This window comes from Urocitellus parryii, chromosome 6, assembly GCF_045843805.1.
Source record: "Urocitellus parryii isolate mUroPar1 chromosome 6, mUroPar1.hap1, whole genome shotgun sequence".
NCBI lineage: Eukaryota > Metazoa > Chordata > Mammalia > Rodentia > Sciuridae > Urocitellus > Urocitellus parryii.
Genome location: NC_135536.1, coordinates 43,944,639 through 43,972,536, shown reverse-complemented (window position 1 = coordinate 43,972,536; position 27,898 = coordinate 43,944,639). Strand labels below are relative to the sequence as shown.

The following is a 27,898-nucleotide window of genomic DNA, read 5'->3' as shown; positions in this document are numbered from 1 at the left end:
AAAAGAATGTCTTTAAATTGTTGAAGAAAAAAATGTCAACTCAATTCTATATACAGTGAAAATATATAGGGAAAAATAAAGATGTTTCCAGTACATTGAAGTTGAGAAAATTTATCACCAGTAAACACACACCACAAAAGAACACTAAGAGAAGTTCTTAGGTTAAAGAAAAAAATATATCAAATACAATACAATTCAGATCTACAGTGAAAAAATGAAAAGCATTAAACAATAAATATGCTATTGTTTTCTTATTTAATTAATTTTCAGTAATACAGATTGAACCCAGGGTCAGTCTGTCACTGAATTATACTTCCAGCCCTTTTTATTTTTTATTTTGAAACAGGGTCTTGCTAAATTGTTCAGGCTGGCTTTGAACTTATGATCATCCTGCATCAGCCTCCCAAGCTGCTAGGATTACAGGTATGTGCCACCCTATCCAGACATTGGCCTGCTTTCTAAAGCAAAAATGTTTCTAAATAAAACAAATAAAAAGGAAAAACACCCTTAATTAGAAGCTTATATGATGGACACTAGCCTGAATGTAGTCCTAAAATATAGCTTTCCAGCTCCCATTAATATGCACAGATGAAAATGACTTTACAAAAGATTGTAAGGTAGATATACAATAATTCACTACTCTAGGTAACCCCTAGGCATCCCGATAAAATAATAAAATAAATTCATTTTCTCAATCTCAACTTTTATCCTGATATTTCTGTGGTATGTTTGCTAAAAATGTAACTTCAGTGCTTATAAGAATAAACTGACTTTCATATAATTTGTCAGAAAGCTCATTTTCACCAAATCTCCACTTGATCCTAAGCCAGGTTACCAAATTTTCTAATATTTTTAAATGGAACTCTTGATAAATGTTAAGAACAATGAGTAAAATTAGATAACCAAAGTGTTGAGAGATTAGACAAATTTTGATATAAAACATGTATTATGATCTGTACAATTAGAAAAATGAGAAATTATACCCCAATGATTCAAATGTATGAATTGCCAAGATCATTGTAATGTCATGTATAGCTAATAAAAATATATATATATATATAATGCAGCTGGGTGCTATGGCACATGCCTGTGATTCCAGTGACTCTGGAGGTTGAGGCAGGAGAATGGCAAGTTCAAGACCAGACTCAGCAACTTAGCAAGACCCTAAGCAACTTAGAGAGATCCTATGTCAAAATAAAACAAATAAAAAGGGGCTGGGGATATAGCTCAGTAGTTAAGTGTGCCTGCGTTCAATTCCCAGTACCAATGGGAAAAAAAATGCATAATAGGCAATTAACAAAATTATTCTATATTCTCTGACAGTATTCAGCAGTAGAGAAAAGAAAGGCTGGGTTAATCTAGACAAAGCTCTCCTTATATACTTAGATTATTCAATCCAACTTTCTCTTCATTTATTACCGATAAATTAAAGCTGATTGGACAGACAGTATTGGACAGATTTATATAACTACATATACTCAAAGTAAAGCAAAATTACATTTTTATGAAGCAATTTAAAATCACAAATACCATAATTTATATAATTTTTCTACATCTCAGAAATTTCTATACTGCCCCTGTAACTCAATAGTGACCACAATAAGATTAACCATAAATCTAAAGGAGGCAGATTACTTATAAAAAAAAAAAAGATTTGTTCTTCATACCACAGACTCAACAATCAACAAAACAATCTAAAATAAGACACAGGGTTTTAGTACTCACAAGTAATGAGAAAGACTAAATCATGTAACACTGAAATTTGGTCTTGGCGCCACATAACTCATTATGTACATTACTCATTGTACATTCAGCATATCAACTAGATTCCTTTGAAAAAATCTCAAACTTGATTGAGGATTTTAACAACTCTCCAATCAGCCTTTCCAATAATAAAAAGATATTTAATACAACTTTCTTACCTGTCTCAACAGTTTCTCAATGGCTGACATTACCATAAGGCCTCTCCAAACTACTGGTGCAGTTTCTTCAACCAGGAAGCCCATAGACATACTGCAACAGTAATATAAAAACAAAAGTCATTTCTATAAATTAATGGATATTAGTCTGCAAAGTAATACAAAATTAAAAAGATATGCTCACCATGCAATACCGTAATTGAAAAGAGGCCTCATAAGGTTGTCTGAAATAAGAAAATAAATGTCTCTTTTAGAAAGGTAAATCATTATACATAAACATACTGCTATGGTTTGAATCTGGAATGTCCCTGGAAAAGCTCATGTGTGAGGCAATACAGCAATATCCAAAAGTGAAAAGAATGGATTATGAGGGGTCTGACCTCACTGGTGGATTAATCCATTTGATGGATTAATAATTTGAATGGACTTACTGGAATATGTGAAAACAATAGGCAGATAGGGCACAGCTAGAAGTAGGTCACTGGTCTTGAGGGGCATGGCCTTCAGAATATATCTGTCCCTAGCTCCTTTCTCCCCTCCCCCATCATTCCCACTTGTTATGAGTCAAGCAGCTTTCCTCTGCCATGCCCTTCTAGCATGATGTTTCTACCTTGGAGTCAGCCAACTATGTACTAAATCTTCTGAAATCATGAGCCAAAATACATCCTTCTTCCTCTAAATTGTTCTTGTCAGGCATTTTCATCCCAGCAAAGTAAAGCTGACTAACACACACTGATGTTTATTCATCTTTTTAAAACATTTTATTATTTTTAATTGATAAATAATCACATATGCATGTATGCATTGTATAATAGTTATATCAACATAATTAACATATCCATTACTATATATATATATATATATATATATATATATATATATATATATATCTCCTTCCTTTATGGCAAGAACATTGAAATTCACTCCTTTAGCAATTTTGAAATATATAATAATGTATTATTAACAATAGTCACCATGATTGTTAGAACTTATCCCTCCTGCCTAAATGAAACTTGTACCCTCTGATTAACATTTCACCTCTTCCTATGCACCCTTGTGGACACACAGGCTGCTTGTACTGCTGTAATTTAACTTACAATTAATTAAACTCAATTTGTAACCATTTAAACATTAGAACAATCATACTATTTATATTCTTTTTTTATAATCTTCTTTTTTAAAAATATTTATTTTTTTAGTTTTAGGTGGACATAATATCTTTATTTTACATTTATGTGGTGCTGAGGATCAAACCCAATGCCTCATGCATGCTAGGTGAGCACTCTGCCACAGAGCCACAATCCCAGCCCCATAATTTATATTCTTGATAAATGCAACATCTAAAAATAGTTGGAATATAGTTAGCTCCATTAAGAAACAATTCATCTACAATTCCAACATGTTTCTTAAAAAATAGCCTCAATAAGTAATTTTTCACCAATTACATTCATGTATATGGATATACAAATACATAAATTATATATATATATGTATATGTATAAATATATATATGCTTATCCAATATGCATATTCTTGTATGTGTATATTTGCATATACACACATATAAACACACACATCTAATCAATTCTCCCAACACTCCACAGGGTTGGGATTGAACCCAGTACCACAAAAGAAAATATATTTTTACATAGTCAGCAAATGGTTATTATAAAATAGTTTCTTTCAGCACATTTTCTATGTAACCACATCTTCAATGACCACCAGTGTTGGGAAGATTTCATCCACAGATCACTTACTAAGGATGCCATCCTTTTCGGGTTAGCAGGTTTCATGTAGTGATACTCCATTGAATATTTTTCCCTCCTGAGGCACTAAACACTGTCTCCATTCCTTCATACATGGACCTATAACATCTAAACCTAAGTCATCATTATGTTTTGGATTTGGAATGTCCCTTAAAGGCCCACGTGGTGAAAGATTTAGTCCCAAGCTTGGTGTTATTGGGAGGTGCAAACTTTAAGAGGTGGGCCAAGAGATCTTTATAGGTCATTTGCCCTTGAAGAGGACTGTGGGACCCCATTCTCTTCCCCTTGTCTTCTTTCTCTTACTATGAGCAGCTTTGCTTCTCCACATGCTCCCCCACATGTGATATTCAGCCTTGCCACAGGCCCAAAAGCAATGGAGCTAATTGACCATGGACTGAATCTTCTGAAATCATAAGTCTTTTTACTTCTTTTTAGGTTGATTCTCTCAGAAATAGCCAGAAACTTCTACAAGTGACATTGGAGAAAACATCATATCTATAGCAGTGAACTCCTATTTTCTTATTATTTCAGAGAAATCTACTTCCTTTCCTAATATTTTGTTCATATTTCATCTAATATTTTAAGGTATATTATCATAGGAAGAGTTTCTCCAAACACCTACCCTGCCAGATTGCCAGAAACACACATGGAAAGTTACTTATTTTTATGTAGTGGTCTTATATCTCACTTAAAGCCCCCAAGGTATCTTTTAGAACTCTCCTTTTTTGTTGTTGTTGTTGAGTTTTTTTGTTTGTTTGTTTGTTTGTTTTTGGTACCCGGGATTGAACTCAGGGGCACTCAACCAATGGGCCACATCTCTAGCCCTAGTTTGTATTTTATTTAGAGATAGGGTCTCACTGAATTGCTTAGTGCCTTGCTTCTGCTGAGGCTGGTTTTGAACTCACAATTCTCCTGCCTCAGCCTCCTAAGCCACTGAGATTACAGAAATGCACCACTGTGCCTAGCATGAGAACTCTCCTTTTTTTTTTTTTTTTTTTTTTTCCATTCGTGTTACGTTCTGGCTGAGAAGCTGTCTGTATTTTGCCTGTGTCACGAGACTTTCTGTGAAACTGATTTTTATTTTTTATTTTTTAAATTGATTTTTAAAAAATATATGACAGAAAAATGCATTACAATTCTTATTACACATATACAGCACAATTTTTCATATCTCTTGTTGTATATAAAGTATGTTCACACGAATTCATGTCTTCATACATGTACTTTGGATAATGATATCTATCACATTCCACCATCTTTGCTAATCCCCTGCCCCCTCCCCCTTTCCTTCCCTCCCCTCTTCCCTATCTAGAATTCATATAATCCTCCCATGCTCCCCCTTCCTACCCCACTATGAATCAGCCTCCATATATCAGAGAAAACATTCGGCATTTGTTTTTTTGATATTGGGCTAACCTCACTTAGCATTATCTTCTCCAACGCCATCCATTTACCTGCAAATGCCATGATTTTATTCTTTTATTACTGAGTAATATTCCATTTTGTATATAAGTTTTATCTTATTATTCTGTTTGAATCTTCTACATAGGCAAATATATTAAATGGAATTAATAATAATTTTGTCTTCTCCTTCACTATATATGCTCCTTTCTTTTATTTTAGGACATTGGCTAAAAACTGCAGCAGCAATAGCATCCTCATCTTGATCTTAATGGAACATAATACAACATACCAAAATAAAATCGGAGAATAAAGTGAGAACCTGTTTCAAAATACAAACAAAAAGGGCTAGAAATGTAGCTCAATGGTAAAGCATCTCTGGTTTCAACCCCACAAAAAATCTAAGTAGTTTAAACCCTGTTCAAAACATGACCAGAAATTCTAACTAGGATTGGGATAGTCAAAAACATTCTCACAAAACTGAAACATAAAATCTCTGAATACTACATAAAGAATAGTCTTTAGGGGCTGGGGTGGTGACTCAGTGGTACAGCACTTACCTAGCATGTGTGAGGCAAAGGGTTGTATTCTCAGCACCATATATAAATAAATTAAATAAAGGTTCATTGACAACTAAAAAATATTTTCTTAAAAAATGGTCTTTCACTTACTTTATCAGTATGTTATGTCATAAACCACAGAAATATGAACTTCAAATTTCTTGATGTTAATGAATGATATTATAAATTGAAAGCTCAGCAAAGCAGAAAATTCATCACCAAGTTAAATGTGTATCTTGAAACTTCAATAGGTACTCATTTCCACAACCCACACAGTAATGTAATGCTTAACAACAGGGATGTACTGAAAACTGCACTGTCAGATGATTTTTGTCATGTGCACATCATAAAGTGCACAAAATGTACACAAACCCAGATGGTATAGCCCACTACACACCTAGACTACACGGTATGTGTATAAATGAGTGTGCATGCACATGCACGTGTGTGTGTGTGTGTGTGTGTATGTTATAATCTAATGTTCCTAGGGTCACAATAAACAAAACAACATGAGAGTAAATCAAGCACAAGAGAAAATGATGCAACAAAGGGACACAATAAGCATGAACTATATGTACTACATGAAGCTGCTGCCAGAAATAACATGGAAAATTGTTTTACAATAAAATTTTTTATGAGTATAAAGAATATACTCTAAAATAACATTAGAAGCATATTAAATATATAAATTAGTAATATAGTTACTTATCAACTATTATGTACTGTACATAAAACAAATACTTAAACCAGTAATACAGTCATTTACTATTATTCTTACAATTATTCTATTATGTATAATTGTAGGCACTATACTTTCTTACAGTTGGCAGTAGTAGGTTTATTTACACAAGCATCTCCACAAGCATGCAAATAATGCATTATACTATACATTATGTTAAGATGACTATAATATCACTAGTGAGAGTCTTTTTCAGTTTCTTTATAATAATATGGGACCACTGTTGTATATGCAATCGGTCATTGTTCAAAATATTAGTATAGTGTCAATGACAAATTGGAATGATACAGAGAAGATGAGAAAAGTAAATCAAAACTACAGTGAGATACCATGTTACTCCAGTAAGAATTGCTATCATCAAAAAGACAAAAGATGTCACTTTTTTTTTTCAAGGATGTAGGAGACAAGGCACACTCATACATTGCTGGTGGGACTGCAAATTGATGCAGCCAATATGGAAAGCAGTATGGAGATTCCTTAGAAAATTTGGAATAAACCCACCATTTGACCCAGCTATCCCACTCCTTGGTCTGAACCCAAAGGACTTAAATCAACACACTACAGTGACGCAGCCACATCAATGTTCATAGCAGCAAAATTCACAATAGCCAAACTGTGGAAGCAACCTAAATGTCTATAACAGATGAATGGATAAAGAAACTGTAGTATATATACACAATAGAATGTTCCTTAGCAATAAAAGAGAATAAAATTATGGTATTTGCAGGTAAATGGATGGAGTTGGAGAATGTCATACTAAGAGAAGTAAGCCAATCCCAAAGAACCAAAGGCCGAATGTTCTCTCTGATAAATGGATGCTGATCCATAATGGAGTGGGAAGCATGGAATGAATGGAGGAACTTTGGATGGGAAAAAGGGGAGTTGGGGAGTGGGCATAGGGGTAAGAAAGATGGTGGAATAAGACGAACATCATTACCCTAGGTACATGTATGATAGCCTGAATAGTGAGACCTTACTTTGGGTATAACCAGAGAAGTAAAAAATTGTACTCCATTTGTGTACAATGAATCCAAGAGCATTCTGCTGTCATGTATAACTGATTAGAATGAATTAATTAATTAATTTAAAAAAGTTTAATAAAAGACAAAAGACAATAAGTGTTGGTAAGCATATAGAGAAAGGGGAAACCTAGTACACTGCTGGTGGGAATACTGGTACAGTCATTATGGAAAACAGTGTAGAGGTTTCTAAAGAAATTACAAATAGAATGACCGTATAACTCAGCAATCTTTCTTCTGGGTATAGATCCAAAGGAAATATAATCACTACCTACCTCATAAAGGTATCTGTACTTCCATGTTCACTACAGCATACAATAGCCAAAAAATGAAAACGATCTAGATATCTATCAATGGACAAATGGTAAAGAAACGGTGGTATGTACATACAATGGAATATTATTCAGCCTTAAAAAGTAAGATCCTGTCATTTGCTACAACCTACATGGACCTGAAAGACATTATGCTAAATGAAATAAGCCAGACACATAAAAAAATATTACATGACTTCACTTACGTGAGGACTCTAAAAATACAAAATTTAAATATATAGAGATAGAAAATAGTGATGACCAGGTTGGGGTATGGGTAGGAATTGGGGAGAAATAGGTTTAAAAAAAAATACAAAGTACCAAACCAGTAAGATAAACAAGTTGCAAGATTTCATGAACAACATGAGAACCTGAGTTGGGAATACTGTATTGTATTAAGGGTTTCTTCTAAATGAGTAGATTTTAAATACTATTGCCATGCAGGTGGGAGAAACAGGTAACTCTGTGAGATGATGGCTGTTAATTTGCTTTACTACAGTAGCCATATTACAACATATATCTGTCTTATGAAATCTGTTGTATACCTTAAACACAAAAAATAAAATTAGGAAAAAAAATTAACATGGCCCCTGTACAAGGATGATATGCTAAATTTAACACGGAAAAAATGTATACTGAACCCCTAAAAATATATAGTATATACATTAAAAAGAAAGTTATAGGAATATTCTTCATTGTCTTTCACTATGAGTCAGTAAACAAAATTAATACTGCCTAAAAACATTTTACTTTCACTGATTAATAAAATTATCACAAATGCAATGTTGGCATAGCTTGAAGTAATATTTTTAAGTTAATAGAGAAAGGTTCTGAATAAAAACCCCATGGTTACAAATACAAGTTTCTCTGTCTTAGTATTTCATCCTATAAAAAATATACATACCAATTTTTCCACATAAACATAATAGAAAAATTAACCAAGTATTATTGGTTGAAAGTTTGTATAAAAACTTTGGAATCCAGTGCCCTGTGAACAATTACTTTTTGAACATAATTAGCTGAGGTTACCATGACACAGATCATTATTTCCCAACTCTTCATATCTTCACAATAGCTCATGCATTTAAGCACAAAAGATTCTTACCATAAGTCAAACAATTTCAATTGCCATAATGTCACTCTTAGAATGAATGACATTCTGCTGCATCCACCTCACTCTACTGCAACAAAGTTCCCTCATTTCTAACAGGTGTGAATTTAATTAATTTATTTTATGTCACTAGTGCATTTTGAACAGATTTAGGGACTGCTTTTATATTACAAATTGTTAAGCCAGAATGAATGGCACTGTGGTCATATAAAACTGAAGAGCTGGATAAAAAGGAAATAGGTATAAGAAAGGTCGCTTTAAATCTTTAAAGTTGACATCATTAAATGTTCCAAGCATAACTCTGATCTAGAATCAGATCTTCTTTCTGTAGAGGACCCATTGTTCATGACTCAACTAAGGAGTAGACATTATCATTTACATGGTATTAGCAATAAACCTGAGAAACCTCTGTACTTTCCATTCCACTCCCTGGATTTAAAAATAATGGAAGTATTTTGAATATAGATGAACATCAAGGTTGAGAGATGACAAAAAAAAAAGTTATAACTTGAAACCATATAACTTGAGGCATTTTTTTAAAAAATGAGGACTGAGAGTAAAACCTCCTTCATGAATTTTAAGGACTTTTAAAATTATAAAATTTAAAAAAAAATAATTGTCCATATTAAACAGAAAACAAGCAAAGGTACAAGAATCATCAGAGAGGAAAGGGCATCTAGTACAAAGTGTACAATTTCATTTTCTCCCATCTACTTCACTATTCCTTCTTTTCTTTCTGAAACCACAGCCCTTTCTTATCAAAGGCCAAATGCAAGAAAGGAGTTGCATCCATTATTGTTCTCTCAGTAGAACTTCATGTGATTGAGAGAGACAAAATAGTTCCACCAATAATGGTCCCCAAGAGATGTTTATAGTACCCTGTTTGCCTAGGAAAAAAGAAGAGAAATTAGAGAAGGTGCGTAAAGGTGGGTCAAAACTCAAAACTTGACTGGCAACATGGACAGCCAAAAGACAATACAGTAATATTGTATCTAGAAATAGGAAGAAGCGAGATCTAGAAAATTAGAAAAGGAAGCAGAAGGACTATTTTTAAATAGTCTTGTTTTTTTTAAGCCTTCTAACACTCTTAATATGAAAATTTCACTTGTATTCGGGATACTTTCATATGTCTTTCAATATACTATTTTTGTACCATCTTGCAACTCTGCCATTCCATACCATGCACCCTACCATCTAACAACTGAAAGCTGAAAAAAAGAACAACAACAAAAATATGCCCTTTTTTCCCAATCTATCTCTTCCTCAATCAAAACGTACATTTTCTCACAGGTATAGGAGAAAAACAATCTGACTCAAGTAAATCACAATAGAAACTTAAGCTTTGCAGAAGATAGAACAATGTTTTAAATGAAAACTATTTTCACTAAAATATAAATAAGAGAAAGCATAAGGGATATTTTGGAGCTGGGTGACATCTCAGATTCTTGTCTACTCTGGGACTAATTCACTGAATAACTCCAAAAACAGATATAAACTTGATGTTCTACTTCTAAAACTGACATTTTATACTGAGAGCTTAACAAGAAAACATAAAAGGATACAAGTAGAGAATAGGATTTAAGGCAAGCTTGATAAACACTGGATAAATATTTGGTTTACTGTTACTCCAATACCCATACCGGCCTCCAACCTACTTCATACCTGTCTTAGCATCACTAATTGATCACAATGTGATTTCCTGTTGAAACTAGAGATGGTGTCAGGTATGCTTACTATGCTCCAGGTAACAAGTTGATATTTAAGATGAAAACTATGTATCATTAAAGGAATAGTCAGGTATCTGGGAAGGGAAAATTGAGAAGATGAAAGAAAGAACCATTTATATTCAGCCCAGAATAATAACAACAATCGTAGTCTTCCTACATGTCACAAAGCTCCACAGACATTTTAGACATTTAAGATATTTTATCTTATTAAATCCTTTCAACAATCCTATGAGGCTAGCAATATCTTCATTCTGCAAATGGGGATATTAGAAGGTATCCTCAGATTCTTCTCTGCTTATCTAAACCCCCTTCTTCCAAGAAATAAAATCAATCAATAAATACAACTGAAAAACTCGTCAACATCTTTAGCAATTAGAGAAATACAAATAATAACTACTCTATTTCATCTCACCCTAGTCACAATGGCAATTATCAAGAATACAAGCAACAGTAAATGCTGGTGAGAATGTGGGGGAAAAGGTACATTCACACATTGCTGGTAGAACTGCAAACTGATGCAGCCACTATGGAAAGCAGTATGGAGATTCCTCAGAAAGCTTGAAATAGAACCACCATTTGACCCAGCTATCCTACTCCTTGGTCTATACCCAAAGGACTTAAAATTAACATACTACAGTGGTGCAACCACATCAATGTTTATAGCGGCTCAATGCACAATAGCTAAACTATGGAACCAACCTAGGTGTCCTTCAACAGATGAATGGATAAATAAACTGGTATATATAAACAATGTAATATTACTCAGACTTAAAGAAGAATGAAATAAGTGCTCTATCCAACATGCATGTGATAAAAATTTGCTCCCAAAATGTAGGCTCTCTCTTCACCTCACTGATTGTTTCTTTTGCTGAGAAGAAGCGTTTTAGTTTGAGTCCATCACATTTATTAATTCTTGATTTTATTTCTTGCACTTTAGGAGTCTTGTTAAGGAAGTTAGGGCCTAATCTGACGTGGCGAAGATTTGGGCCTCCTTTTTCCTCTATTAGGTGCAGGGTCTCTGGTCTAATTCCTGGGTCCTTGATCCACTTTGACTTGAATTTTGTGCATGGTGAGAGATAGGGGTTTATTTTCATTTTGCTACATATGCATTTCCAGTTCTCCCAGCACCATTTCTTGAAGAGACTATCTTTTCTCCAATGTATGTTTTTGGTGCCTTTGTCCAGTATGAGATAACTATATTTATGTGGTTTTGTCTTCTATTCTGTACCATTGGTCTACATGTGTATTTTGGTGCCAATACCCTGTCATTTTTGTTACTATAGCTCTGTAGTGTAGTTTAAGGTCTGGTATTGTGATGCCTCCTGCTTCACTCTTCTTGCTAAGGATTGCTTTGACTATTCTGCATCTCTTATTTATAGAAATGAATTTCATGATTGCTTTTTCTATTTCTACAAGGTATGATGATGGGATTTTAATTGGAATCACACTGAATATGTATAGTGCTTTAGGTAGTATGGCCATCTTGACAATACTTTGCCTATTCAAGAGCTTAGGAGATTTTTCCATCTTCTAAAGTCTTCTTCAATTTCTTTCTTTAGTGTTCTATAGTTTTTATTGTAGAGGTCTTTCACCTCTTTTGTTGATTACTAAATATTTTATTTATTTATTTTTTTATCCTATTGTGAATGGAGTAGTTTTCCTAATTTCTCTCTCAGAGGATTCGTCTCTGATATACAGAAATGCATTTGATTTATAGGTATTGATTTTATATCATGCTACTTTGCTGAATTCATCAATTAATTCTATCAAGAATACAGACAACAATAATGTTGGCGAGGATGTGGAGGAAAAGGCACACTCATACATTGCTGGTTGGACTGCAAATTGGTGCATCCAATATAGAAAGCAGTATGGAGATTCCTTGGAAAACTTGGAATGAAACCACCATTTGACCCAGCTATCCCACTCCTTAGTCTATACCCAAAGGACTTAAAAACAGCATACTACAGTGACGCAGCCATATCAATGTTCATAGCAGCAAAATTCACAATAGCTAAACTATGGAAGCAACCTAGATGCCCTTCAGTAGATAAATGGATAAAGAAACTGTGGTATATATACACAATGGAATGTTACTCAGCAATAAAAGAGAATAAAATTATGGCATTTGCAAGTAAATGGTTGGAGGTAGAGAATATCATGCTAAGTGAAGCAAGCCAATCCCAAAGAACCAAAGGCCGAATGTGCTCTCTGATAAGGAGATGCTGATCCATAATGGGGGCAGAGGCCATGGGGAAAAATGGAGGAACTTTGATTGGGCAAAGGGGAGAGAAAGGTGGGGAGGGGGTATGTATGGGTACAGAAAAGATGGCGGAATGAGATGGACATCATTACCCTAGGTACATGTATGACTGCATAGGATGCTATATCGTGCATAACCAGAGAAATGAAAAGTTGTGCTGCAATTGTGTACAATGATTCAAAATGCATTCTGCTATCATATAATGCCTAATTAAAATTAACTAATTAATTATTAAAAAAGAATGAAATTATGGCATTTGCAGGTAAATGGATCTGTAGAATATCATGCTAAGCAAATTCATCAATTAATTCTATCAATTAATTCTAAAGAACCAAAGACTGAATGTTTTCTCTGATGTGCAGATGCTGATTCACAGTAAGGGGGAGGGGGCATTAGGAAATAATAGAGGTACTCTGGATTGTGCAGAGGGTAGTGTAGGGAAAGGAGGGGTTAGTGGGATGGGAAGAATACTAGAATGAATCAGTTATTATTACTCTATGCACATATATGATTGATTACACAACTGGTGTAATTCTACATCACATACAACCAGAAGAATGAGAAGTTATACTCCATATATGTATGATGTGTCAAAATGCATGCATTCTACTGTCATGTATAAATATTTAGAACAAATTTTTTTAAAGTAAATCCCCTTCTTCAATAGCATCCTCCAAATTATCTCTCCATGATCCCTCTTCTGATCTTCTCCAGCATCTGACACTTAACAAAACGTTCTATTCTTATGCCCCTTCCTGCCTCACTAAATACTATATTCTCCTTGCTTACTACAGCAAATTACCATAAACTTACATTTACACAAAGGCCAAAGTAATTTTGTAAATAGCTAACAGTCAAACGTGAACAGATATTAAAGGAAAGCTTGATCCTTAGGCATTTTTTAAAATATTTTTAGTTGTATGTACCTTTATTTTTTATTTATTTATATATGGTGCTGAGGATCAAACCCAGTGCCTCACACGTACTAGGCAAGTACTCTGCCACAGAGCCACAACCCCAGCCTCAATCCTTAGGCATTTTTAATGAAGTAAAAAATTGTTATTAGAAATTAGCCACTTACTAGCTGTGATATTGGACAAGTTATCTTCATATGATATATATGAAGCCCTCACATGACATAGAGTAGTTGAACATCAGAAAATGAAATTAATGTGCCCAAAGTTAAACAGCAACAAAAGTAGTAAGGATTTGAATTGAGGGAGGCCTGTTTTCCTCCTATCTGCTATGTTCTCCAAAGGTTAATGTGTTGAAAGTTTGGTCTCCAATGCAGCAATGTTCAGAAGTAGGGGTTTTAAGAAGTGATTAGACCATGAGGGCTTCGTCAATGGACTAATACAATGATGAGTTCATAACTGATAACATTATTGGGAGGTGGTAGAAACTCTGGAAGATGGTGGAAACTTTAGGAGGTAGGGCCTAGTTGGAGAAAGTAGGCCACTGGGGGTGTGCTCTAGAAGGGTATATCTTGTCCCCAGCGTCTCTCTCTTTCTGGCCACCATGATGTAAGCAACTCTGCTCTGTCAGACCCTCTCTGTCATGACACTCTGCCTCCCCACAGGACTATAGCAATGGGGCCAGAAGATGATGGACTTTTTGAAAACTCTGAAACCATGAGTCAAACTAAATATTTCCTCCTTTAAGTTGTTTCTCTCAGGCATTTTGTCATAGTAACATAAAGCTGACAAACACACGTTCTGAGTCCCATATACTCTCCATACACATATCCAACAGAAGGTTTGTGGTTATTCCAACATATAACACTTGGATGGTTAGCTAATATAGAAACAAGTTTCCTTGTATTGCTTGATGATGCCCAGACAAGTTCCCTGAAATGACTGAGCAGTGCTCTAACAAACAATGATATTCTATAATATGATTTTGGTTTTTTTAACTGATTGTTTTACTTATTTATTTTTATACAGTGCTAAGGATTGAACCCAATGTCACATATATGCTAGGTAAGCATCCTTCCACTGAGTGACAGCCCCAGCTCCTGATTTTGCTTTCTTCCTATACAATCAGAAGAATGAGAAATTATACCCCATTTGATTCAAATGTATGAAATGTCAAGATCATTGTACTGTCATGTATAACTAATAAAAAAAATGATAAAGTTTCACTATGTCGACTTGTCTAGCCTCAAAGTCCTGGATTCCTGCTATCCTCCTACCTCAACCTCTAGAATATAAGACTATAGTGCACACCACTGCTGAATCATGTTTTAAGTCAAAGAAAAGTCTTAGCTGGGGTTAGGAGCTATAAAAACTGCAGCTGACACTTCTGTTTGTTTGCTTTGGAACATTTTTAAACTGGATTTCTGTTATCCCCAATCTTCTATCTATATGATGACATTTCCCACCTTCATTAAATTGGTTATCTTCTATTAGTGCACCTGGCTTCCAAAAACCTGTAATTCATTTTAAAGCAAAAATTGTGAGCTCCAGGGACTGGAATTTGAAACTTGCTGGCAATACATGGCCACAAGCAGTGACAAAATAAGGGCACACAGCAGCAGGAGCAAAACAGGATGACATACTATGATGAGAAAAAGATATTTAAGCCCCATAACAAGAACTTAACACAAAACCACATTTTTCATAAGTAACTAAAATGCCTATTAATATGTATGATATGAAGCAACAACAACAACAAAAATTCAAACAGGGCTATGAATGTAGCTCAGTGGCAGAGCACTTGCCTAGCATGCACAGGCCCCTGGTTTCTATCTCACAGAACCAAAAAGGAAAAAAAAAAATTTAAGCATTTAAAATATTAAGACAAAATTACAACTGCCAACATAAAAGGAACCAATTAAGTACATAAATAGAATATAATAGGAAAAAAACAGACATAGAACCAAAGATAAAACACTGGTGTCAGTATAGCCCTTACAGCACTGTGGATACTAGAATTACATAAACTCAATTTGTTTTTTGAGAGGAAAGAAAAAGGTACAAAACATAAAAGTGAAAAAATATGTTAAGAAGACTGCTGAAAAAAATTTCTAGCCTAATAAAAATGGTATAATAAAAAGATATAGCTGCAAAATAAATAAACATTAACTATAATAAAAAATGAAACTATAAAAGATAATACATTTACAAATGCTAAGAGGCCAACTCCTTTCCATAAATGTTTTGTATAGACAATAAAAACCTTACTATACTACCCATTTAGTTATATTCTAGGTTTGAGAGTTTATATGAATGGCTCATGTTTCAGATAAGAAGTCAGAGAAAGGAAGGAATAGGAAATAGACCCAAAATCTGCACCACAAGTAAAATGGAGGCTGTCCAGAAGGCTAATGAAACTTTGGAATGTTGGGGTCTTTTGCAATTTTGGTTACAAAGCTATCATTTCAGCATTTCTAGGAAACTGTTTTAAAGACACTATCCTATGCTGTGTAAGATTACAGGCAGTTATCAACTTATAAAATATCAACCCCTACAACAAAAACTACACATAAATTGTATTTCCACAAAAAAGGAATTTTATTTCAAAGGCTTGAGGCATACTCACTACATAAGAGAATTCTTTCCATTCACTAACATATTTATTGAATGCAAATTATATACCAAGCAGGAGGTCTGGTGCCGGGATATAATGAAAAAGACAAACAGACACAATATCTTTCCTCAAGAAACATAAAATCTAGGGGAAAGATCAAGACTTACCATGAAATCATTGCACAAATGTAAACTTGCAACCAAAATGAGTCCTGTAGGAAAGCACAGGACTTGTTCTAGTCACAGTCATTTTGGGAATAAAGGAAAATTTCATTACTCAAAAAAGCACCCTTTACACTTGACAATTTTCTAAAGTTTCAATTTCACATACTGATGTCATTAAAATCAGGGTACACATTTTGGAAATATTACTGGAGAGAAAAATGCCATCATGTATCTAAAGAAAAGGCAATTTTATTTGTTACATATATATATATTTTTTTAACTGGGGATTGAACCCAAGGGCCTGAGCCACACGTCCCCAGTCCTTTTTATATTTTTTATTTTGAGCCAGGGTCTCACTAAGTTGCTTAGGTTCTTGCTAAGTTGCTGAAGCTGGCTTTGAACTTTTAATCCTCTTGCCTCAGGCACCCAAGATGCTGGAGTACAGGCATGCAATAAAATTATATATTTATGGTGTAAAACATGATGTTTTGATATTTGTATACACTGGAAGATAATTTAATAAAGCTAACTAACATATCCACTATTTTACACACTTATTTTCTTCCAGCAGTTTTCTTTAAGCAGTTTTCAAGTATACGATACATTATTATTAACTGTAGTCACCATGTTGTACAAAAAACTTCCTAAACTTATTCTTCTTATCTGATTGAAACTTTCCACCCTTTAATCAACAGCATCTCTCCATTTCACCTCCCTCCAACTCTCGGGAACTACCGTTCTACTCTCTTACTCTGAGTTCCAGTTTTTTAGAGTCCACAAATTAGTGAGATAATACAGTATTTGTCTTTCTGTACACAGCTTATTTCATCTAGCATATTCTCCAGGTTCATCCATGTGGTTGAAAAAGGGAGGTTATCTTTTTTATGAGTAGCATTCTATTGTGAACATATATTATATTTTCTGTATCCATTCACCATTGATAAGACACTTAGACGAATTCTTGACTTTTGTAAATAATGATTGAGCCCAGACGAATTCTTGACTTTTGTAAATAATGATTGAGCCCTTGAGTTCAATCCCCAGTTTTAAATGATATAATGAACATTAGAGCGCAGATGAAATCACATTTTGTTTGGATACTCAGATGTGGGGCTACTAGAGCATATGATAGTTCTATTTAATTTGTGAGGAGCCTCCATACTGTTTTCCACAATGGTTGTACAATTTACATTCCCAAACACATCTTCACTATCACTTACCTTTTATCTTTTTGATCATAACCATTCTATCAAATATGAGGTGACATCAAATTGCAGTGTTAACTTGCATTTCCTTGATAATTACTGATGTTATACATTTTTTATAAATGGACATTTGCATGTCTTTTTTTTGAGAAATGTCTATTCAAGATCCCTGCTCATTTTTCAATTGTTATGTGTTTTCTTACTACTGAGTTGTTTGAGTTCCTTATACATTTTGGATATTAACTCCTTATATCACATATATGGTTTATAAATATCTTCTCCCATTCCATAGGTTGCCAAAAATCTTTTAAAAATTAAATGTTTTTTTAAATGTTGGTTTAAAAAACTTAGATTAAAATATGAGATACAACTTAGCTGTTTAAACAAACATCCAAAGATCTAGAATTTTTGATATTTTGATATTTTAGAACAGTTTTTAAAATAGCATTTTAATATCTGGTTCTCAAAGAAGTAGCCAATAGACATGGACATTAGGCAAGAAGAGAACATTTTTAATGAAAAGCCCAAAATGCTTTAAGTTAGGTTTTATCTTTACACACATATACAATTATTTGGACTTACACCAATGTTTACTAATTCAACTAATTAACAACTTCCTCTGTATATAGCTAATATTTTTTTATAACATGATCAACACAAAAGTGAATCTTTAATTTGAATCTCCTAAAAGCAAAGAGCTAAACTTGTCCAAGTCTAATGAAAAATATTATGTAAATATTATTTGTGCTCCTCCTTGACAACATAAAATGTAACTTAAAAGTTAAAAAAAATAATTTCAGCAGTCTCAATTGCATATGCATAATATCTTATCACCTCACACTTTTACTCTATTGCAATGTCAACTTAGGTGAGTCTTTATTATGCAAAAATAGTTACCTACAGTTATTTATATTTAATCTCTAATTAAAATTATTTTAAAATATTTTATAGGCCTTTAAGTTCATCATGTCTTATTTTGTATATAATTTATAATGTTCTTTTATTCATGTTTAACTAATTCATTACAGATTAAATTCCCCTACACAATTATCTTGATTATAAAGCTAGCTATATTAAGTTGTCTAAAACATTTAAAAATATGTACAGAATGTTGCTTCTGGCCATAAAAAAGTAACAGGAGCAGGATTTAATCCTTGAGTTCTCTTCTACACACATACACACATGCATACAAAGATACACTTTAAAATACTCGAAAACTGGTCATATAAAACTACATCTTCAGACACAGGAAAATAAGCAGGGCTGACTATAATTCCTGAAAAAAGAAAAATTGAGATGAGACCTATGACTGGCCCAGTTTATTACCCTGGAGGCAGTTTCCAGGCTTTTGCAAAGGAAGGAAAATGCAAACAGCTTGAAACCTTGCTAAGTTGCAGGGAGGGGCGGGGGGGGGGGGGGGGGGGGCAGAATCAGAAGCATCACATGGAAAGGGAGGGAATTAAACAGAGAGAAAACTCTCCCAAATGTAACAGAGACCTGTTGAATCCTTCATGTCAGAGGAAATTGCCTGAGACTTAGAAAAGAATCACTGGAAAGTATAAATTTCATAATTCCCAGTACAGCACACAACTAGGAATAATTTATGTTTCCATCAACCAAAAAGCAAAAGTAGAGTCCTCAGAAAGATATGACCCTAGGAAAGAGATAAATAAGCCTTCAACTAAAGGTTGCTCTTTAAATGTATTTTTCTAAATGTACTATCAGAATTAGGGTCTGAGTCAGTCAGATTCCAAAACCCAAGATCTTTGTATCACACAATATTGTATTAAATATAGCAGATATCACAGACCTTAGAGAGAAAAGAAGTACAAGAAAAAGCTATGTTCTAAACCACAGAATGACAGTGAAACTCTGAATGGGTATTTTTTTGGAAAGGAGAAAGATTAATCAGTATGACATGTTATTTTTGCACTATGGCACATATAATTTCCCCATTTCTATTAAAATATAATTTAGTTCTATCATCTTCATGGAGCCATTATTCATCTACCAGGCCTTGATCTTTCTCTTCTCTGATCTATTATATGATATAATATTTAAAGCAATTATGAGATAGCATAAAACATATTATACTGCTATATTTGTATGTATATTAATAAGATTACAAGCAGCATGAGAACAAATTTTATATCTTATACTCTATATTCCACATGATTTAAATGTCTCTATGAGGAAGGAGGAGATATAATTTATGAGGATGTAGGAGAGAAGACAGAAGTAAAAAATTATAGGAAGAGTAAAAGAAGGATTAATGGAGGTTGGCTGTTTGCAGGAAAAAAGAGAGAAAGAGAATCCAAAGAAACACATAAGTAAGAGGAAAAATATATAATGCAAAAATTTTTTTTAATTTTAAAGTAAAAAAAGAATAAACAATAAAACTATAATATACTATTCAGACATCCCAGTCCTCAATAAACTGGTACATGAAAAATTCTTGGTTTCAAAAATGGTAGAAATGTGAGAGAGAAAAAAAAGAAAAAGCAAACAAGAGAAAAAAATCTTGATGAAAAATTGAACAATTGTTTCCATTGGAGTTCAAAAGTTTCTCAGCTTCCCTTTTCAGCAGGTAGGTAGAGTTGTCTTGTATATTATGCTAGCTCCACCCTCAGGATGGGTGGAGTTGCTAGGGTAAGAGACAGTCCTGGAGGTAGAATTCCTGAAGGCAGGGTGTAGGCTTAGGTATGCTCCAGTCTCTTTGCTGGGTGCAATTAGTCTGGAGATTTTAAGTTAGCACAGCTCCAGGACCCAGCAATTACTGATCCACACTAGAAGCCTGCACCCCAGGAATCTCCTTGGGCTCCACTTATGTGGTATAAGAGCTTGTTCTGAGCCCACTACTTCACCTGAAGACACCACGATTCCTTTTCTGACTTGGTCTCTGAACTCAAACTCTCTTGCCCTTGCCCTTTCAAATTCCCAGTCAGACACGTCACTGCCAGATTGAAGGAGGAGGGGAAAGCCATGTGGGTTTCCCATGACCAGTATTCCCCTATGTAAACCTCCTCCATGCTTGATTTTCTCCTGGTCACTTAGGCATACTCTCTGACACACCATGTGGGTTTGCCTGGCTTCTTTTTGGAGCCAGATTGGGGCTGAGTCTGCCAGTAATTGGCTCCCCTAGTTGTCAGCCCCTGTGCTGTGGCTCAAATTGATTCCTTCCACTGTCATCTATGTACACCACCAGGAGAGAGATGGTGGCTTCTTTCCCATACAAAGATATACTGTGCAGCACAGATTACTGTTTTTTCAGGGAGTGACTGTGATCTCTAAACTCTCCATATCTCAGTCTTCCAGAGAATGGGTGTTCCTTTAGTTCCTTTATTGCTTTACTGAATTCACAGAGGGACTATTCTGGTTTATGCCTCCAGCCGCTGCTGCTGCTGTGGGGTTAGGGATCTTGACTACTTATTTTATAAGCTCTCCTGAGTCCCTGATCTCTTTTGAGTGTCCAGTATTAACTTCTAGTAAAATTCCCCCAATTCTTGATCATTGACCCATCTTGCTGAAAAGAGCTCCCTGTCTGCTTTTCTTGGTTCATGTCAGAGAGACACAAGGGAACCAATCCCTCTATTCCAACATCTTCTCACAGATCTCGGTAATTTTTAAAATCATAATAGGCTCTAGAGAACAAAAAGTTTGAGTACCATTACATTATATTATGTTATAAAGAAATACTCAATAGAAGTTGATGACAAGCAAAAGTGAGCAGAAATGCACCACATTTCTTTGTTGAAAAGCTTTTATTTTCATTCAAATTTCTCCTAAGCAAACAAAAATCATTCTACAACACTCTTTATACCTACATGCCTTCTCCTGAACTTACTCTATCTTGGTACTTATTTTTCCCCTTATAGGAAGGATTTAAAAAAAAAAAAAAAGGCAGAAGCACTAGGAAGGAAAAATATAATTCCAATTTCCTTTTTCTATACATATTTCTGATTGTACAGAATGTGGACAAAATACTAAACTACTGTAACAACTATTAAAATGCTAATAAAAAATGTACTGAATGCTTACTATGTACTAGACACTGTTCTCCATGCTTTGTATATAATACATTCTAAATTACCTACTAATCATATAAAGAAACCAGCAGATCCTAACCAGATTTTTCATTCATTGGTCCAGGGTAAGCCTGAAAACCTGTATATTTAACAAGCACTGTGGATGATTCCAATATAATTCCTTCACAATATTTGAGACTCTAATTCACAAATAAAGAGACTCTAATTCTGGGCCTACAATTCTGAAATTAATAGTAATGCAACTCCAGACAAATAATTCATCTCTGGCAATCATATCTAGAATAGATGATTTCTCTAAAGGGCCTTTCATCTCTATCATTTCATGTCACTAATCTCAATTTATAATCCAAATTAGGAATCCTAGAAATATACAAATTTGTGAGAAAAACTCTCACCACCCCTGGGTCAAACCTGGGATTAGATGGTAGATGGATATAGTTTGTTTGGGAATGAAGGGATAAGCAAAGAAAGAGGCAACTCTCAGATGAATTTACAAATTCTCAAAACTGCAGTAGCATTCAATTACCTACTACCACTTCCAATATTTGGTGGGAATCCCTCTATAGGATAACAAATAATATAAGAAGGCTGAGAGGAAGGAGGCAGATTACAAAGGAGAAGATGCAAGCCTCAAGCATATTATAAAGGCACAGGCTATTTGGGGATAGAGATGGTAGAAGGTAACTTATAAATAAAACATCCTACACATATTTTGCTCATGATAGAAGGAATACTCCATAGTGTAACTGTCAGTTGTTTGTTTAATATCAAAATTGAAAACAAATGTTTTTTCATTACATTTTTAAAAATGTGCCCAAGTCTCTTATTCCTTTTTATGCCCTATGATTGGAAGTCAGGATCCAGGTCTGGTGGGACTACATCATATACCTCAATACTTACTATGATACTTAATGTGCTGATATCTCTCTCTCCCTATGGACTGTGAACTCCTCAAAAATAGAATTTATAGGGGCTGGGGTTGTGCTCAGTGGTAGAGTACGCACCTAGCACAGGTGAGGTCCTAGGTTCAATCCTTAGCACTACATAAAAATAAATAAAATAAAGATATTGTGTCCAACTACAACTAAAAAAAATTTTAAAAATAGAATTTGTTTTACTCAGCCATTTTCCCTAGAGCATAGCACTGTACAATGATAGAGATGCTCAATAAGTTATTTCCAAATGAATGACCTTCCAAGGGTCAGACATAATATCTTTCTTCAAGAAATACAACTTGTACTCAGATATCTTCAAACTAGTAGTTATGTAAATTGAAAATATATGAACATACTGTCAAGTCTAAAATGAGACTTTCAGTTCTTACCTTAATTAGCCACTCTAAAAACGTTGGCCATTTCCTTTCACAACTATCTCCTTCCTTGGCTTTTACAGTATAGTTAGTTCCTTGTCTTCTTTATTCTTCTATGGTAACCTTTTCTTAGTCTTCCTCGGATCCCCTCAGAATGATATTACCTAAAATTCTATCCTTAGTCCCATATTTGACTTCCTCTAAAACTCTTAGGGTTGCCTTGTTTAAATCAGAGTTTCTCAACCTCAGCACAACTAACATTTTAGACCAGTTAATAATTTGTTGTAGGAGGATATCTTGAGCATTAATAGAATGTTTAACAGCATTCCTAGCCTCCATCCACTAGATGCCAGGCGTGATACCAATTATGACAACTAAAAATCTCTAATCATTGCCAAATGTCTCCTGGGAGTCAAAATCACCTCTGACTGAGGACCACTGATCTAAACTAACAACTTCAAAACACACACACACACACACACACACACACACACACACACAGAGAGAGAGAGAGAGAGAACTCCCAAATCTGTATCTTTAAATTAATCCTCTCTCTTGAACTCTAAACTCACATCCAGTCACCTGTTGACATTCTTTGGATGCTGAATTCAACAAATCTAAATTTTAATTCATCATTGTTTTCCTTAAATTTGTTCCTTTTTCCTGTTCATTCTATCTTGATAAATAATACAACCATCTACATAATCATCTAACTCAGAAATCCAAAAGCTGTCCCAGGTACATTTTCTCAGTTAGTTCAATGAATTGACAAGCCTCATTTATTCAATCTCTTTAACAGATCTCAATTAGGTCCCTTCTTTTCCATTTCTACTATCACAGACTTGAATCAGGTCTCACCTGGATCACTGCAATAGATTTCTAACTGGCCCCCACTTTCCATCTCATTCTATTACCTTTCCTCTACAATGCTGCCAAAGTGATCCTCCTAGAATACAAAAGGGATAGTATCACTGTGACTTTTAATCCATGATCGTTTCTTATAAACTTTGACACAAGACAGCATTTATGAAAGGACCTCTGACTATCTCTCTGCCCTCCCCTCACTTGTGCAACTCACCCACAAACTTCTACCTTGACCATGCAGAACAGTTTGCATTCTGCAACTTTTAATATCTGCTATTCCCACTGCTTGGGCTGCCATCCTCACTTCTTTCAACTGACTCCTATCTTACCAACTTTTCAAAGTTTAGCTCAAGAGACACCTCCTCCAAAAAGTCTTCTCAAAGTTCCAGAGAGTTACCATCTCTGGGTTTACAAAGAACCATTCTTATCTTCTATGACAGCTGTTGATGACACTTAAGATCACCCACTGTCTAGTGTGTGTATTATAAGCTCATGAGAACAGGGACCAAATCTTATTTGATCTGATAGCCAAAGAACAAAGTATTTCTCATGCCTACTGTCTAGAAGATACTCAACAAATGTTTGTTAAATGAACAAAAATAATGCCTCCTTCATTTTTTATTGAACTGTATATTTTAAAGCTAGGTTTAAAATATGCATAGTTTATACTTTTAAAGGCAACCATTTTTATTTAAGCCAGTGCTGATTAAGTTGCAAGTTAAAAGATTTTTTGTAAATGCTTTACTTAAATATGTGTGAGAGAGTATACTTTTTTGCCACTGAATCCAAAATTTTTTTTAGTTGTTGATGGGCCTTTATTTTATTTATTTGTTTGTTTGACTGTTTATTTATTTATATATATGGTGCTGAGAATCAAACCCAGTGCCTCCCACATGCTAGGCAAGCCCTCTACCACTGAACTACAACTCTAGCCCCATGTGATAAACATTTAAATGAAAATAGCCCTAAAGGTTCTTCCAGTACCTATGGTACCTACTAATATACCCAAACAGAACCATCAGCTTTTCCTGATTACTAAAAGCTAAAGTACCTCAATTTTTCATTATAATTCATACCCAGATGTGACAGAGTACACTTGCTATTTGAGGCTTCTGGATTTAATGTACAATACATACTATCATACTGTACAAACATTTGCTTGAAATAAGAAACCAGATTACAGGAAGATCAAATGACCATCAGTTCAAACTTAGCAGCTATTATTAAAGTCCCAATCCCCACAATACTACTATACTTAAAACTGACCAGTATCACCTATGCAGCATTACTTGTTGCCAATGAGCACCATTCTTAAAGAAGTAAGGTTTCCAGTTCTAGACTCTGTTGTTACCAAATTTTATATATTAAAAATCAAAAATTATCAGATTGAAAGAATAAAACCAATAAAAACATACACATATATATTTATACATATCTTACTGAAAACAACTTTGAAATTAAATATTTCTAAATATTGCTCAAGTATCCCTCTTAAGTATATACTCCCTTGACAAATAAAATTTTGAAATGTATTGGTTCAATAGATTTGGGGATATTTCCTTTTTCTCCTAAAAATTCAAGATATCAAAATATAGATAGAATAGAATCCTCTATCTTCTTATGCTATTGTGTCATAGCATCAGTCAATAAGAAGGTATTCACTGAAATAGCTGTCTGGATTATAGAAGAGTTCAACTTGTCACCCCCGTGTATCAGGGGTGCCACATGTGCCATCCAGACCTTCTTAGACTCACTTGCCTGTCATTCCAGCTGCCACTGTAGCAATCAGCTCTGCATAGGCTATGATCACCTCACAGACAGGGCTACAGGGCTGCAGCTCACTCAGGCCTATACATAGTGCACTCCTCACCTCCCATTCAGAAACTTCCATGTTAACACAGGGAGGGGACACCATGAAACATCATAGGTCCCTGCTGGGCACTCACATATACACAACTTGGAAATACAGTTAAGTTATTAACTCCCAAGGTGAGCCTTTGGGCAATGGGAGATAAATTTTTACTCCTTTCTCCCCAACAGATTGTCTTAGGTATAGCACAAGATTATATAGGCCCAGGCAGTCAAGCAATCTCCTATTTAGCAATAGCTAGTTTGAAAACACATTTTCATATTGGCTCTCCCTCCTTTCCTTCTTTACTCCACTTTTGCACTACCTAAAAAATTAAAGTGCATGAGCTCTGCTTTCTGGGGAAGCCAGTTTAAGACACCTATTACTTCAGAAAAGTTTGTGGTTTGTAAACTACGAGGAAGATCCCTATCCCATTAAACTTCAAGCTGCTATTTCTGCTTTCATTTCCTCAACTGAAAAACCTCAGAGGCAGCAGAATAAAACTGAAACCTTATTGTCACTGATTCCTCACTCACTACTTCTCCTAACCTATTACAATACTAATCTCAAGAATAAATACTCTCAAAGAGGACTTAATATTAGTTTCCTTGTACTATTTTAGCCTACCAATAAGGATGGTCTGAGGAAAGAATAATGAGGTACATTGGCCTTTTAGTTCCTTCTCTTTTTCACAGTTGTTCACAGTCCCAGACCTGGAATTCTCAACAATATTGTTTTTCATCATGGTGAAAATTCAGGCTGCAAAGGACCCTATCTATAAGTGGGCAGAACGATACTAAACAATTCAAAACTAAAATATAAAATAAGACTAGCATTACCCTAGCATATGGAAACAGCCTGAAAAATTATTTTATTCCATATAATATAATGCTCAACAATCAAATTAGTAACCATACAGATTTTTTTCCTTTTTCTTTTTTTAAAGCATCAGGGTGGTGGAGCAATATAAGATAGCTTCTCAAGTATATCACAACAATTAACTACTGAGCTAAGATTAGCTCAGTGATAGAACATGGCGTACTGTACACAAGGCCCAGGGTCCAATCTCAGCACACACACACACACACACACACACACACAAAAAAAAAAAAAAAAAAAAAACACTACGAAGATAATATATTTAAACTGCCTTATTCAGAAAAAAATCAAATTAAGTTATTTAACACATACAAAGCAGAAAATTATGCAGCAACACACATGAAATGAAGAAGTAATGATGTTATTCATTTATTCAAGTAAGATTTATTGCACGCATGTATATTATATACCAAGCATTAGAGAAACAAACCAAACAAAAAGCCTCCACTCTGTGGATGTTGCATCCTTCAGTAGTTTAAAAATATATAAACACATAATATCAAAAAAGTCTATCCTTGCAATTGAGATAAGGAAGTAGAAGAATCAGAAAGACTCCATGGAATAAGAAATGTTAAAACTAAATTCACATCTTCATACATGATTTGGTGTCAACATATCTTATATACAAACAGAGATATGATAAATTGTGGCATAAAGGTGTATTAAGAATTGTAATGCAAAAAAAAATAATAAGAGAGCTCATGTATAATGGCATAATTTGGCATGAACATACTTTATATACAGAGGTACGAAAAATTGTGCTGTGAATGGATAATTATGATTGTAATGCACTCCATTATTGTCATGTATGTAAGAAATTTTAAAAAATTAAATTTTAAAAAAGAAAGAAAAGAAATGTTAAAACTAAGCCCTGGCCGGGTGTAGTGGCGCACACCTGTAATCCCAGAGGCTTGGGAGGCTGAGGCATGAAGATCACAAGTTCAAAGCCAGCGTCAGCAAAGGTAAGGTGCTAAGCAACTCAGTTAGACCCTGTCTCTAAATAAAATACGAAATAGGGCTAGGGATGTGCTCAGTGGCAGAGTGCCCCTAAATTCAATCCCCAGTACCAAAAAAAAAAAAAAAGAAACTAAGACCTGATGACTGGAATGATTACAGTGGGAGCAGAAGAAGTAGAAGGCATTCAAAACAAAGAGAATAAAGCATGTGAGGTCTCTGAAATAGCAGAGAGATGGGTATGTTATAGAAGAAGAGTCCCTGTGACTGGTGGTCGCTGAGTA

The 27,898-nt window shown here is 34.5% G+C and overlaps 1 protein-coding gene across 2 annotated transcripts in view; it reads right to left on the bottom strand.

Moving 5' to 3' along the window:
- The window catches only part of Nubpl (NUBP iron-sulfur cluster assembly factor, mitochondrial), a 220,715-nt gene that overhangs the window by 136,384 nt on the left and 56,433 nt on the right, over positions 1-27,898 (bottom strand). For both annotated transcript variants that reach the window (XM_026413836.2, XM_026413846.2), the window contains exons 5-6: positions 2,104-2,143; positions 1,923-2,013 (exon numbers count right to left, since the gene is read on the bottom strand). In XM_026413836.2, coding sequence (XP_026269621.1) covers positions 1,923-2,013; positions 2,104-2,143 — 131 coding nt within the window. The remainder of the gene's footprint in view (positions 1-1,922; positions 2,014-2,103; positions 2,144-27,898) is intronic.